At 37.7% G+C, this 16,827-nt stretch overlaps 1 protein-coding gene across 1 annotated transcript in view; it reads right to left on the bottom strand.

Annotated features, from left to right (window-relative positions):
- Positions 1–411: 411 nt before the first annotated feature.
- olfml3b (olfactomedin-like 3b) overlaps positions 412–16,827 on the bottom strand; it is a 31,296-nt gene continuing 14,880 nt past the window's right edge. The window contains exon 3 of the mRNA XM_053653569.1: positions 412–1,820. Within this exon, the coding sequence (XP_053509544.1) occupies positions 1,036–1,820 (785 nt within the window). The 3' untranslated portion in view covers positions 412–1,035. The remainder of the gene's footprint in view (positions 1,821–16,827) is intronic.

The following is a 16,827-nucleotide window of genomic DNA, read 5'->3' as shown; positions in this document are numbered from 1 at the left end:
CATGACAAGGTTATTTACAAAATTAAGTGTGGTTCAGTGTACTGAAAGTCAAAAACTCCTAAAGGCAATGTCAACACTGTGTAAAATTAAATAAACACATGCAACATTTATGATTCTTAAGAAGCATGCAAAATATATGAGATCAGACAATAGATGGCGCTACAACAGTTTAAACATTTAAAAAAGCTATTTCTTTATGTCAAATTGCAATATATTTCTTAACATTATCTTGCTTTTTCTATGATTTGGGTGCTTACAGGCTTGCACAATACATCATAATATCGCACATGTTTTACACATTTCCTTAAAGGATCGTAAAGTGCTTGAACCCGGACTTGTTACAGAGCACCCCTTGTATTTATTAAGTGTGATTATTAAGTGTATTGATTCTAATTGGTCTTTTTTCCAGTATTTGTTTTTTTTTTTGTTTTTTTTGTTTTTTTTAATATGGTGAAAAATAGTTTGGCAAACATTTGTTTACGTGGGTACCAAATAAGTTCTAATTGAATCCCTTAACATTTTAAATGCCTGCTGTCTTTATATAAATGTCTTATATAAAAATGTGATTGAATAACCATGATTTAGTTCTAGTTGTTCAATTTAATATTCAGTTGTGTACAAAATAGTTAAACATAATATAAGGATATATTCCAGACATGTGTAGGAAAACAGTTAGACATAATATAAGGATATATTCCAGGCATAAACATTTGCAAATTATTGTATAGATAATTCATTTTGAAGCTCTGGTTATCATTGGTAGCCAGTACAGTAGGTGGTACACCAGTACAAGGCTTTAGATATAAACATACTTAGTCCCATATAAAGGCAAACCATTACATAATAGTTAGAGATGGGGGAATTGTGCTACTGCAAAGGTTTTATGGTAGAAAATTAAAAAATAAATGGTACCTTTAGGTACATGATTAATATTCAGTCATAAAAACCTCAGCAACCTATCCAACATAAATCCACATCAAACCAGGGTTTCAAGCAGATTTTGTTTATATTAGTTACAAGCCATTTCAATACAGTCTAAACCTCCAATTTTTTCTTCATTTGTAACTTGTAAAGAATCTGGTAGCCATCATCCCAAGCATACACTAGCTGTTCAATGGGACTGTATTTGAAGCTTGAATGAGTGCCATAACGCTTTGGAAAATACACTGTAGGAGCATCATCATTGGTTACCATATCACTCACATCAAAAACACATTGGATTCGGGAGCGGCTGGGAAGCTTGGAGTTGTAGACTACATAGACTGTGCCGCACACTACAAAGGCTGCCTCTGCATTCTCCCTTGGGCAAGGCGTATCCCACATCTGCTCAATGGCCAGAGTTTTAGCATCCACCTTGGCTAATGAGACATGTTTCTCATTATTCTTTGTAGCGTAAATGGCCCACAAACCTTCTTCATCTATAGCCAAGTCGATGTAGGTCTCAGAGTTAAGACTGTAGACTGGGAGCTGGTCCTTGGCAGGGAAGACAGCACTGTCCACCACAGAAGCTTTCTGTAGGTCAAACTTCACCAGCTTTATCTCCTCACTGCCCTTTACATAATACAGATGATTGTTGTACACAGCATGACCCATACCTTGCCAGGAGGAGGGAAGTTGGACCGCTTTGCTTGCTGCGAAGCCTAGGGAAGAGCTGAAGTCCCTCACAGAACTGAACTCATAGAGTGTGTCCTCCCCTGTACCGTTAAAGATGTAGACCTTCCCAGTGGAGACACCCATGTCTTTAGTCCACATGCCTTTAGCACCACCAACCCGTTTGAGAATCTTCATGCCCTTAATGCTTGAGACCATGACACTGCAGTCTTTGAAGACAATAAAGATTACATAATGGATTATTGGTCATTTAATTTATTTGAGGATATAAAAAACATCAGAATAGTTGACAGCATTACAAAGTAGCCAAGACTGCAGATTTTTTCAAGCAGGTTACCATGTTGATAGTATTAGTAAGGAACTTTAGAATGGATGTTTCATTTAATGACACATACAATATATATATATATATATATATATATATATATATATATATATATATATATATATATATATATATATATATATCGTTTTGCTCTGCTCATATGTTCATGTAAACTGAAACTCATATAGACATTTATGCACCTTGTTCAGCATGAGAGGATATCAACCCCTTTATTCAACCCCTTCAACCCCTTTATTCGTATATCCATTTTTCCTCACACTGTCTGTGTGAACTAGCGTTTGGCAGAATTGAGAGCTGTCAGCCAATAAGACACGAGTGTTTCCACATATTTTCCTGTAAACCCTTTCTGATTGGTCTTGCTGAAATATAAAATGACAACACCGCCGTCTGCTTTTACTGACGTTCAGTTACGTAGTGACAAACCACTCCAAGTGGATAATTATTCGGGGTTAAAGAAAAAAATCTTCGGGTTTACAGCCCCGAATCCCCAGGCCAGGTTACGCCCCTGGTAGCCATGCAAAACGTGATTTATTTATTTATTTATTTTTAAAATGCATTTGTCACGATAGCGCCAGCAGAGGGCGCTGAGGCGACAACGTGCACACAGCCGCTTCAGGGCGCGCACGTGCACGTGCTTGAGATGCGCATAGACACTACCACTGTGTCAAGTGTTGCTGTCAGCAATTAAGAGAGTGGTGACTAGCTATTTAAACCCCTCGTGTTGCTGTGCACGTCGCGCGGCATTAACCTGAACGAAACTGAATCTACCCACACGAATCGGGACTGGACTAAGAGAGACTAAGCTAAAGGGTTGCAGCAAAACAACACCAAGCCAAGCAAGTTGTGTGTTCATGCCATGCCATAGTTGAGTGTTCATGTCGTGCCATAGTTGAGTGTTTATGCCATGCCATAGTTGAGTGTTCATGTCATGCCATAGTTGAGTGTTCATGCCATGCCTAAGTTAGATGAGTGTTTCCTACCATAGTTTAAGGAGTGTTTATGACTTAGTTCAAGGAATGTTCATGTCTTAATTTAAGGAACGTTAATGTCTTAGTTTAAAGAATGTTCATGTCTTAGTTTAAGCAGTGTTCAGGCCTTAGTTCAATTAGTGTTTCCGTTCCATGTCCTTTGCTTAAGTATCAAATAAAGACTTCCCTCCTGTGCTTACTTCCTGTCCAAGTCTTGTTCCGTAACAGCATTTTACTTAATATTGTTTTCTTAGCAATAAATTTTTAATTTGTAATAAAGTACCATAATTTTATTGAGATCAGTAATTGTAGTCAAATTATATACATTTAAAATGTAATGTGTTACATTAGTGTTATCAGAAAGAGTCATAAGAATACAGTATACAGTACACCCAACTCTGTTTGTGGTTCCAGTGTTATAGAAGCAAAGTTTGTATGCATTACTGGCTACATATAAAATGACTGAATAAGCCTGCGTGTTAAAAAAATAAACGTCCTTTCATTCCAGTGAAAGAGATCATAAGAAAACAAATTGTAAATTGTAGTAGCTGTCCAAAAATGATTCAAGCATGATATCTTTAACATTGGGCATAATGAAAAAAATGAAGAAAATATGGTGCGGACAGGAAGTCATTTACAGCAAGAGGAAAGGTGTAGAGGCATTGCAGGGAAAGGAGACCTGCATAAGATTAGTTATGAAGAGAGAAATTTCAGACTATCTGCAGGAAGTCTGTAAAAAACCACAAGTTAAGATTTGTTGCGATTTGCTGAACATAAATGTAACTTAAATTGACAAAGTCCGTAATACTGGACTAAAGTGGCCAAATGGACTGATTTTCCTTATTCCTCTTGATTATGTTCAAAAATGCAGAGGGCTTATTCTCTGCAAGTATTGACTTTTAAATTTTTAAAGACCTTACAAAAACAAATTGATAGCTGTAAAATAAAGTTAAAATGATACAAGACAAAATGTATTCGAGTCTGTGGTATTCGTATATGTATTGCCTAGAAAACTGTTCAGTTATGCCTAGGTGTGCGACTTTTTTATTTCAAGACGAGCTGTGTTCATATGAAAGAGGAGGCACTCATGCTACAGCTACTACTAGCAAATCAGCTTATTAATTTAGCACAATGCTAACTTTCCCTCAGGCCACACTAACAGCACCACAGTGACAATTTTGATTACAGTCCACTTTATATTATGACAGTTTCAAACTATGTACATTACTTATTCATAATCTACATGTTCTAAACACAGTAATCTGAAAGCAAGCTAATTGTTATATTACTTGAGGTGATAATGGTCTACATTTCCTTACATAAGTAACAGTTGCGTACTGATGCTAAATAATTAAATTATAATATCCCACAGTAACTGGCCCTTAATCTTAAATGAAAGAAGGTAAAAACAGGCACCTTTTCTGTTATCCATATTTCACTTCTAGTGTGCTGTTAGTGGAGTCTTTAATTGGTATTAAACTTATGTTAGTCGTGTATTTTCTCCAGTAATATTGTGAAGTTTGTGTTGAGGCTGCATATTTTTCTACGTTGAGTGAATCCTAAAAGAAGAAAGTGCATTTGCCCAGAGAAAAACCGGCATTTGGCCAAATGCTGGTAAAATAAGTATTGACCCAATGTGTGCACACCCATAGTAGTCCAGCATAGGATTCATCCAAAGCTTTGGCTGCCCCAAAAAAACCCACACGTTTGGCCAATGTGGGTAAAATAGGTATTGGCCCAATGCTAGCTAGCTCACAGTGGTCCCAAATGGGATTCGTGTGGGTATGCCAAAGTGTGGGCTGCCCACAGACAGGGCCAGTGTGGGTAAAATAGGCTGATAATAGGCCAGGAAAATAGGCCAGTTGTATTGGTGGCTATATGCATGCATTACTCCATCTTGGATTCCTCTTCATGCTATTATTTCAACTAATTTTATTAGTTTTTTCAGACATATAGCAATATTTTTTTGGTTAGAATGCACATTTAGAGAGATAAATGAGAAAATATATTTATAGGTACAGCTACTCTGTGGGAAGTGATAACTGGAAATTCCTATTTTGCAGTAAAATTTGTTGTTTCAGTGCTATTCACATGTGCAAAGTTTACAGTGTGGTTTTGCCCTACCTGATAAGTAATCTGATTGGCAAGTCATCTGATTGACTCTCTCTACAGAGGGGTCCTCAGATACTGCCAGTACAGACTGCAAGTTAATCTTTACACGTTAACAGAAATATTTTAGACAAGGATGCTGTGGCAGCTGGGGCGTGGTTGAGTGTTGGCTATGGATGGAGAGGAGCCAGGTCGAACTGGCAGCAGAGGCGTACCTATGGGGCAGGCAATTGCCGCATACTGAGAGGGCCCCTGAGGCTGATCATTTAAATAATCAGAAATAATCCACAGCAACATCTCAGCAACCCCCTTTAATGGGGCCCCTTTGTGGGGACCTATCACCTCACCATTTGGGGACACACCTGTAACTTTCTGTACTGTGAGAACAGAAAATGATCACATCAAATGCTATCCTTAATTTACATTGAGTGAAACTTCATTTACATTACGTGCAGAAAACCTGGTTTGAAACACAATATAAAATGTCTGTACTGATATTGTTTGGGGTTCACTTTGACCCCGAAGTGCTTCATGTACTGTGTCACTGCCACACTGCAATACAATTATTCTTCATTGAGATCTTCGACATTCTCATAATTTTTTTCTTACACTAGCTCACATAATCGGTCAGTCAGTGTGAAGAAAAATGATTATACACTGATTTTTTAAAAATAAAAATTTACCTGTAAAGAGATTGAAACTGAAACACTAACATCCTCTTATGCTAAGCAGGAAAACAAGGTGTAACTGTCTACATGAGTGTCATGTTACGTCAACATGAAATGAGCAGAGCATAAGTACAGCTAACATACTCTGCATGGCACTGTAGCAGCTAAACCCATACAGTGATAGCTTAGTTGTGCCTCCTCTTGTCTAGCTTCATCAAACTAGCCTAGTCTCGTGTTAGATAGCCAAAAGGTTTTATATTTTATCGAGCTTTTAGTCCTGCAAACAGTGATAACACCCGAGGCAAGTTTTATGACACATCCAACTTTTTGTCCAATTTTCACATTTTTATGCAATAAAAATGTATGGAAACAGTCTATTTACAAGTATATTTTTTGATGGAAAAGATACTGGGCTCAGCCCCACGTGATTAATAGCCCCTGGTTAATATGTTAGTTAATATTAGTTGAAGATGGACATTTTGTTTCCTCACTGAGGTTTAATTTCCTATTTGTAAAACAGACCATGAAGTTGTAAAAAAAAAGAAACACTTTATGTTCTGTTAGATATGTTTTCACTACTTTTAAATGTACATTGTATAATTAAATCATCTAAAAAATAGCTTATGAAATATTTTGTTAAAATGTTTATATTTCACAAGGGGAAGGGACACCATTTTGAGACTGTGTCCAGCAATTGTAGGGTAGTCACTTTCTTTATTTGTTTTTCTATGTTCTTATAATACTTTTTAATATAGAAATAAAATCTTCGAAACATGGAATCTACTGCGATTCCTCACCGAAGTGAAGGGTCAGAACAATATCTCAGGGTAACAGGAAGATATAATAAAAACATAAATCTGTCAGAAGGGCCCCACACATTTATTTTGCCAGTGTCCCCCACATAATCTAGGTTCACCTCTGACCAGTAGGTAACGTGAGGATTCTCATCTGTGTGTAATCAATGGGAGTAAATTTTTTGTCTCTGTGTGAGTGGCAGAGAGAGCAAACCAGCACAGAGCTGTATGTGTGTGTTTAGAAAGTAAAGCCGCTGAAAAGCCAAAATTAAAGATGAAGAAAACATCTTTTGTGTTATTGCAAGCCTGTCTCCTGTTCCTCATTTCTGACCCACCCAAGGAGAAGTGTTACACTGGTTCCGAAACTCAGGAAGTGAGGAAGATTCATCATCATGTAGCCCTCGCCACTCCCTGAGATCAACACCAGGCCCTCCTCAAGCTGCGTACGGAGCAGGAGCATGCAGATGAGACTGCAGGATGACCTGTAGGCGTTTGCCGAGCTCTTTGAGTATACTGCGGAAGCGTGGGGCTGGCTAGAGTCACAGTGGGTGGTCCGCCTGTTGCCACTACTGTCGGGGAAGCCCAGTTCATAGCTCAACAACTTCCCAGACACCTGCCGAAGATGGCTGCTGGTGAAGGAACACAGCGCTGAGGATGTGGTCAACCTAGTAGTGCTGGAGCAATTCATCATCTGACTACCCCAGGGGGTGCCGGAGTGGGTTCAGTACCACCATCTGGCATTGCTAGATGGGGCAATTCAGCTGGTGGAGGACAAGTTGACCAATCCAGGAGCAGGTGAGCCTCCCTCTTTTCTTTTTGTTGCACGAAATAGGGATAAGTGGCTTGAGCTCCTGTTATTTGCAGTATGAGAGGTTCTGCAAACCTTCATGGGGGCAGTATGAGAGGTCCTGCAAGCCTCCACAGGGTTTTCCCCATTTGAGTTATTGTTACTGGCTCAAGCCTTGCAACGTCTTAGACATCGTTAGAGAAGGCTGGGAGGAAGGGCCTTCTAAGAGCAAAAATGAAATCCAATACTTGACCTGAGAGTAAAACCCCACATTTTGGGACAATTAACATAGGAGAATTTGCTACAGATGTAAGAACATCAATACTGGCTGTATACAGATGTAGCCTTTGTATAAGAATGCACGTTTTTTCTCGTGGTTTCACGCAATTCATCACATGTGATGATGTGGTATCCTGCAGGCACGGTTCTAAGAATTTAAATTCCTTTATTGTGCTTCACACAATAATCACGAGGTGGCACATGGAACAACATACTGTAGCTGAACACAGTACAATTAAAAAAATGGAAGGTGTGGTTGAATGGTTCACATAAAAATATTACGTTTTTCATCAAAACTTATGATAAACCTAAAGTAGACAAGTTTCTAATTACAACATTTAAGTACTAAAGTATAACGATAGTGTAACGTATTTAAATTTACAGAACTATTTAGAATAGTGTAGTGGTAACATGCAGGTTTAGTATGCCAGTAACTGGGATTTGAAGCCCAGCTCAGTTTAGTGTTTCTTAAATGACCATTTTTTTTTTCACAGATTGGACATTGTATGTTTGAGTTAAAACAACTTCCTTTTTCACGGCAAAACATAAAAATTATTTGTGAGGCCACCACGCCCACGCCGTGCAGCAAAAACTCAAAAGCTCAGTTTAGCATCTTCAAGGCCTTTAGATGAGACTGACCAAATATGATGTCAATCTGATTAAATCTCCAGGAGGAGTTCGTTAAAGTACGAGGCTTGGAAATGGCAAAAACACGGCAACAATTGAAGAGAAAAATCAAAATGGCTGACTTCCTGTTAAGTTTAGGGCATGGGTTCAAATAATTTTTTGTACGTATTGGCATACAACACATAATTACCGAATTTCGTATATATGTAGGTGAAACGTAGCACACATGGTTGAAGATTTGTAGGTGGTGGTATCAAGCCATTTTGCCACACTCAATTCTGGAACCCCATCTGGAATCAGATGTAAATTTTCAGCAGTTCTGACATGTGTGCAAAGCTTTGTGAGTTTTAGGTATATAGCGTCAGGCCAAGTTTTGTACAAAACATGTGAAATTTGGTGCAGATTGAACATTGTATGTCTGAGTTAGTGTAAAACGTCAATTCATGCTGTCAGCAGGTGGCGGTATGGCTATAACTGAACCCTGGCATGTAGATAGGCTCAGCCCCAGATTTGTATCAATTTGTGAAATTTGGAACAGACTGAACATTGGATTATGTTTGCATTATAACAATTAACAATGCCTGTTTTGTGGCATTAATTGCATGCTTTATTACATAGGTAAGTGTAGCCAACATGTTTCTAGTATGTTAATAGCATATTTACCACTTGCTGGCATATTTTAAAATGTTGACAGGAGGGCATCATAGGTGGTGCTATGACTATAACTGAATATTGGCATGTAGATGTCTTCAGGTCTTCATATCAAATATTTGAAGTCTGGTGCAGATTGAACATTGTATGTCTGAGTTAATGTAAAATATGTCAGTTCATGTTGCCAGCAGGTGATGCTATGACTATAACTAATCTTGGTATGGAGATGTATACAGGCAGGGACTTTTATCAAACTTGTGAAGTTTGATGGCGAAACATTGAATTTGTGACACTGCCATGCCCACGCCGTGCAGCAAAAACTCAAAATCTTCGCAATTTAGCATCGTCAATGCCTTTAGATGAGACTGACCAAATATGATGCAGATCTGATGAAATCTCTTGGTGGAGTTCGTTAAAGTACGAGACCTGGAAATGGCAAAAAAATTGAGCAAAAATTTAAGAGAAAAATCAAAATGGCTGACTTCCTGTTGAAGTCAATACATATTGACAGGTTACACATGCGTACTGAATTTCGTACATGTAGGTGAAACGTAGCGCGAGAGGCACATCGGTGAAATTTTGTAGGTGGTGCTATCGAGCCATTTTGCCACACTCAATTCTGGACCCCCTATCAGATGTAAATTTTGACCGGTTCTGACACGTCTGCAAAGTTTCGTGAGTTTTCGGATATGTTTAGGCAATCTAAAATGCAATTTATTTGAGAATGGAAGAAGAGGAAGAGGAATAATTAAAGCTGCAAGCAGCGATGAACGGGCCTCGCACTCGGGTGCACGTTGGAGCTGCTCTGCCAGGGGAATGACATTCCATTTTTTTTAGCACTTCTTAGCACTCATATGTTGTTAGGACTGTATCACGATGTAAAAAATGTAATTTCCTGTTGGCAGTATGTGGTGCTATGACTCTAACTGAATACTCGTATGTAGGTGTCTTGAGGCCAGGATTCTTATCAAACGTGAAGTTTTGGGAAGATTAGGCATTGTATGCTTGAGTTGTAACAACTTCCTGTTCAATAGCAGTAATAACACGCTTTAGCACTTGGCTAAGTGTTGCTAGCATGTTCTAACATGTTCCTAGCTTGTTGCTACCATGTTTAGAATTTGCTTGCATATTTTTTTATATGTTGCTAGGAATACATTACTGTAAAACATGTAACTTCCTGTTACCAGCAGGTGGCGGTATAATGATGAATGAATATTGGTATGTAGATGTCTTCAGGGCAGGATTTGTATCAAATATGTGAAGTTTGGTGCAGACTGAACATTGTATGTCTGAGTTAGTGTAAAATATGACACTTCCTGTTGCCAGCAGGTGGCGCTATGACTATAACTGAATATTGGCATGTCTATAGCCTCAGACCAGGTTTTGTACAAAACATGTGTCGAATCCTACTTCAAGGACAGGGACTACTTCGTGTCTATAGGCAATTACACATCTGACATGACAAAAATAACCTGCGGAGTTCCTCAAGGCTCCATTTTGGGGCCTCTTTTGGAAGCATCTACATGCTTCCACTGGCTCAGATTATGAAAAACAAAAAAATGTTACCATAGTTATGCAGATGACACACAGATTGACATAACCATTTCGCCAGGGAAATATTATCCCATACAGGCTCTAAGGAGCTGCATTGAACAAATCAATGATCGGATGTGCCAAAATTTTCTCCAATTAAACAAAGAGAAAACTGAAGTTATTGTTTTTGGAACTAAGGAGGAGCGATTAGAGGTCAGCGCTCAGCTTTAGTCTGTAATGTTGAAGACAACAGACCAAGCCAGAAATCTTGGTGTAGTCATGGACTCGGATTTGACTTTCAACAGCCATATTAAGACAGTTACAAAGTCAGCCTATTCCCACCTGAAAAATATTTGAAGGGTTAGAGAACTAATGTCTCAGTAAGACTTAGAAAAACTTGTCCATGCATTTATCTTCAGTCGACTCGACTACTGTAACGGTGTCTTTATGGGTCTAAACAAGAAATCAATTAGATGGAGGCAGAGTCAGAATGGTAGTTAGCTAATAGGCTCGAGCTTTTCATGAATAAAAAGGCGAAGGCCCTTCAACGCAGACTCTCGTTGTATAGTTTTGCACGTGATGGCCCGCGGAGCTTTAATATTATATATATGATATTATATTATATATTGTATGCACAGTTTTTATAATATATTTTATTATATTGTTTTCCTCGAGCCGGAGGCAGCGCGGATGGGAGGAGTGTCAGAATGGTAGATAGCTAATAGGCTCAAGCTTTTCACGAATAAAAGGGGGAATGCTCTTCCCTTCAACGCGGACTCTCGTTGCATAGTTTTGCACGAGACGGCCTGTATGTACTTTAGTGTTTCATGACACTTTAAAGAATAATAAAAATCCTTACAATTACAATAGGGTTTCAGCCCTTCTGGCTTGAACCCCTGAATATAGCTGCAAGCAGCAATACCGTGCTGAAGCGAATAATCAACACCATGACCAGCAAAAGAAGCTTTGTGATATGTTTCTCATTAGAGTCAGATGAACAGTGTACGAGGAGTTAGAAAAAGTAAACTTTCAATGATAAAAAACATTTATTTTAAAAATAACTAAAAATAGCTACTTCTTTGAAATTTTGTCCAGTGTGTGGTGCTGTTCCAATACTGCTCAGGTAGCCTCTGGGCATGATGGTTATCATGCAGGAAAGCATTCAAGAGTTATAAGCCAAAAAAGGCATTTTTTCTATCTCCTGACCAGTAGGGGGCATTGTGCCGAATCTCTGCAGGTCAGCTCAGGGCCTAATGGCGATGACACCTACCGAGTTTCGTCACAATCCCTCAAAGTGTTGCAGAGTAACAGCCTCAAGTTCAATTATGTGCATTCTTCAAATTCGTTGAAGCGCCATTCGAAAACAGTATGGTTTGTCAAAATTCTGTAAATAAATTTTTGTCCTGAGTGCATGTAGATGATGCAGGCCAATTTTCGTGGAAATTGGACAAACGGTCTGAGGACGAGTTTGAAAAAGTATGTTTTTCAGAATATTCAAAATCGTGGAAAATCTAATCGGGCCGAAATTGAAACCATAGTGTGCACTCTTCCCTTCGATGCGGACTCTCATTGCATAGTTATGCACGTGACAGCCTGTGGAGCTTTAAGTGGTTTAATTAGCTCAAAAGGCAAGTAAAATTGTTCCATCCATCTTTTATATCGCTTATCCTTTTCAGGGTCACGGTGAACCTGGAGCCTATCCCAGGGAGCATCGGGCACAAGGCGGGGTACACCCGGGAGGGTGCCAATCCATTGCAGGGAAGTAAAATTGTTACAGTTAGGTATTAGACACATAACTCATTTGAAGGGATAGAAAAGTCCTCGGGACTGAGTACCACATCATTGTGTAGACGCAAACTGCTTTCATGAACAAGTCCAAAGTCTACCTTTCTCCTAATCTCATAGCTCTCCTGAGAAAACACACTCGAACTCTTACACCACTGAAACAAACACCTCCGACACAGTTGAACGCCTCTCATCTACTACATCTGTAGGAAAGCACCATGTGCTGTCATGAATAATTAAGAGACAGCATTTCTCATAGGATAAGAACACACAGGCTCATGAATAATTATGAAACACCGACACACCATCAAAGTACTATAGTACATTGCCACGTCACTGCCTGTGACTGAGATTTTAAACCAGGAAGACAAGAATAGAGGAAAAAAGCTCAGAATTAACCAGTTTTCTCCTATAATTAAAATTAATGGATGCTAAGATTGTCTATTATGATGTGGGATACAATTAAAATCTCAGAAAATGTAGTTTAGTGTTTCATAACGCTTTAAGTTCTAATATTGCGAGACCGCACGAGCCCCAGCCTCTCCCTTTTCGACTTCCCTCGTCAGTCATCACAGTGAAATTAAACCACTATTAGAACATCCCAATACAGTCAGCCTAAATTAGTCAATAGTCCTCAAGTAAGCTTACCAACAAGCAAGCTAGTCTGGTGTTGGTTTAAATGAATAAAAAATTGCACCCAATATTCAAGATATGAATTGACCTTGTATGAGTTATTGTTTTAAATATTTATAATTTTTTTACAATCAAACATTTTGCTTGTATTTCCTCATTCGTAAGTCTACTAAATGAATCAATGTAAATGTAAACGATATGACATAATATAGTTAAGCAATATCACACGAGCAAGAGTCATGTTTTCCTGAATATCAATTTTTGGAAGAATTGCAAATGTGATTCATTTTATACAACAGTTCAGTAAACAATAGGTTAAGTGACAATTTCTAGACACTGTTTTTGCTTCATTTCGGAAATGAAAATGGTTCCAAACAAAGCAGAACAATTTCGTCTCCCAGCAACACAGTGGTACTTCATTCTCGAATGATTCAGCGTTTTTGAACGAATCTGTTGAATGAATGGATGATTCAATGAATCACTTGTTAATACAGTGACTTGTCACTACCTAATGGCAGTTATAGTTTCATATATAAAATTGTCATTTCCTTGTTTTCCCAACATTTATTTCTGTATTCATTTTATTATTTTCTGTATTTATTTCAGTTTTCGGTACAGTATTTTATTAGTTAAGATAGGCTTTAAAAAAAAAAAATATATATATATATATATATATATATATATATATATATATATATATATATTTAAGTGGATGATACGTTTAAATCTATGTAAAATGGAATATTTTTGTAACTTGTTAAAAAAAAAAAAACAGTTTGGGTTCATTTACTTCTGGTATGTTTGATTAGGGTTAGATCTACACTGTGCTGGAAGGTAGATCACCAGGAGTAGGATTGAGCATCCCTTATATAAAAGATTTAGTTATCAGTTATATATATATTTTTTTTAATAATATAAATAATATTTATATATATATATATATATATATATATATATATATATATATATATATATATATATATAAAACACTCTTTTAAGATGTTCAGCACATGGTCTGTGCTAAAACGTCATGCACAAATTGTTAAGCCCAGACAGAAATAATCAGGTTTATTTGTAAAAGTTCTTGCTTGTATGATGTCCAATTCTCTTAGTAGTAATATGTATGTGCTATTATTTTCATGTCTTTTTAAGTCAGCTGTATCGATTTGTGCCATTAAATATATATTTTTGCACTTTTTTTGCTGTAGGTTGAAAACTGACTCTCCATATATATACCAGTACAGGCTAGTGTGTTTTCCTGTGTTATCCATTGTTGGAGAACATGGATAAAATAACTGTAGTAAGCACTGTATTCAGTTGATTTCTCTGTGTGTATTTATGTAATTGCAGATGCTGTGTGGAAAGGGTTTCTGACGACCCTAGGCTGTGAAGAGGTGGAATGCTGAGCCTAATCGCTGTGCACATTGACTTGACTGATGAGGTTATGCCTCCTCATCAAAAAAAGGGTCTGACTGATGGGGTTATACCTCCCCTTGCACAAAAGTTACCAAGTGTTTACAGAAGTATATGGCAAAAGAAGTTGGCTAAAACTCTGAAATTGAACACGTCTCTAATTCTGCTGCTTATCCACAGAAAGTCATACAAGGCTCTTTCCATCAGGGTGATGAGCGATTTGGTTTTAACAGAAACAGACAGTGTGCAATGAACAGTGTGACAGCAGTAATGATGAGCCAGCTGAAGGATGTGCTGACATGGACAAAAATGACTTGGATGCTGTTCTCTTGCATGGCGATGAGCTGTACACATCAGTGCAATTACAGGGCAAGATTGGTGACCCAACACAGCGTGGTTCTGTCACGATTGCTGAATTGCCAACAATGCACACACTCTGTAACAAGTTTCAATAAATTATGGTGATTCCTACACTGGATGTATTGGTGTGGATGTTTATGATGAAGCACTGTGAGATGTATCCCTGTCTCTAGAAGAAGCACTTCAGAGGGCTTTTCTTCAGTTTGATGCATGTTTGTTGAACGTTAAAGACAACATTTGTGCAGTTATAAAGGAGGGGTCAACATCTGCTGTAGTTGATTCTTATTCACATAATGATAAAGGTATGGCTGAATATGCTAAAGGCACAAGCATAGTAACTTACTGTAAGGACATACACATGTTGTTAAGCTTGCTTTGTCACTGAATGCTCAAGGAATACCATTTGAAGTGACTGGCGTGAGAGCAAGAGCAATCGGTAAGGCCACAACTATTGAGACACCTTGTAAGTCTGATCAACAAGGCAGTGTCACACATGTTTCACCCAAGAGGACAGATGAGCTGAATAAGTCTTGTATTGGTGACAGTAGTAAACAAAAGTGTGGGCAGAATAGCGACTCTGCAAATCAGATGAGAAATGTGTGGATTCAAGTGAAAGGAGACAAGAGCAAAACAAGTCAAAACTAACACTGGTGAGCCAGTGACATGATCATTTGATAATGGAGGACGCCATTGGAGATACCATAATTAATTACTTCAGTTTCAAACCTTTTACACCTGCGGATCAGGATGTGTTGTGCGCACGTTTACAAGTGATTCATGAAAACAGTGGTGTACAAAACAATGTGTTCTTTATGAAAACCCTGTAAAACAAAGTGCATCAAACTTTGTTTTTTTTTTTTTTTTTTTTAGGTCAATTGCACATGCAACATGAGACAATGAAGAGAAACATCTGAAAATATAAACACTCAGTTGTGAAACACCTTGAAGCTAGCAGTTCTAAATTTGTGAAATACTTAAGAGAACAGTACATATCGGTGAAAGATTATTTGACACAGTCCAAATGTATTATTGTACAGAAGTAGAACTTTTTGTTGCAGGAGACTTTTTTCCAATAAATGTGATGACCTTTAATGATGACAGATGGAATTCACATATCCCAAGTGGACAGTTATTGACAGATAATGCAATCTATTTGAAGCACTGTAATGGCAATCACTATGACGTTGTTACATGTGTTAAACATCATAATCAAGAAAAGTTTTGTACAGGAGCATGTAAAAATGAAGTGGGTGATGACACCATAAAGCAATGTCTGAGAAAAAGAAAGTTAAATGACCAAGAACTCCAAATGTAAAAGAGAATGTGACAGATGATTACAGGCAGAAAAAGGTTGAGAATTCTAAAATGAAATATTGTGAAGACAGTAATTACAATGATGATAAACTTCAACAGCTTAAAGGTAAATATCAGAAAGATGTTAATGTTCAGCAGTAAAACAAACATTCAAAGATGAAGTATTCAAGCAGTGTTCATTTTCCGAAATGTGTTCGGCAGTATTCTCAGGTCAAATATAAAAGCAATATAGAGATTAAACTAAGTGAATATTCTAAGGATAAATATCACAGAAATCCAACATTTAAAGCAAGCGTATGTGAATACTCAAAGGAAATACCATGAAAACTTTCTTATGAGTAAAATACAAAAAGGATCTGCAACTTATGCAAAGCAGCAGGAAAGACAAAGACACTGACACTATTAGTCAGTTTCATCAAGAAGTGAGTAGAGGACCAGAATTTGTTTGCTGTGTGTGTCTTTATTTATTGCTCAGAAAACAGGTTATTGAATGTAAAAAAGGCTGCTATAAAATCAGAGGTCAACAAATTGCTGATTTGGCTGAAAGATGCATCACACTAAAGTATTTACATGTATGTAACACTGAATGTGAGGATAGTTGCCATGTATCTGGTAATCCAGCTTGTAAATTGTGGATTTGCTATACATGCCATCGAAAAATGCTTGGTGGAAAATGACCTGAAGAGAGTATTGCCAACAATATGCATTTGGAGGACATTCCAAAAGAACTAAAATGCCTGAACTCACTGGAACAACATCTTATTGCCCATAATATTCCTTTCATGAAGTTGCTTTGTCTTCCCCATGATAAACATAAAGGCTGCCATGGACCTATAGTGTGTGCTCCTATTAATACCACAGTTGTCTGAAATATTCTTCCATGTAATGAATGTGATGACCACATGATAAGAATAAAACTGAAATGGACATTAACATATAAAGGCCATTA

This window comes from Ictalurus furcatus, chromosome 21 (genome assembly GCF_023375685.1).
Source record: "Ictalurus furcatus strain D&B chromosome 21, Billie_1.0, whole genome shotgun sequence".
Taxonomy (NCBI): Eukaryota; Metazoa; Chordata; class Actinopteri; order Siluriformes; family Ictaluridae; genus Ictalurus; species Ictalurus furcatus.
The sequence above is the reverse complement of the archived record's forward strand: the minus strand, read 5'-3'. Positions and strand labels throughout refer to the sequence as shown.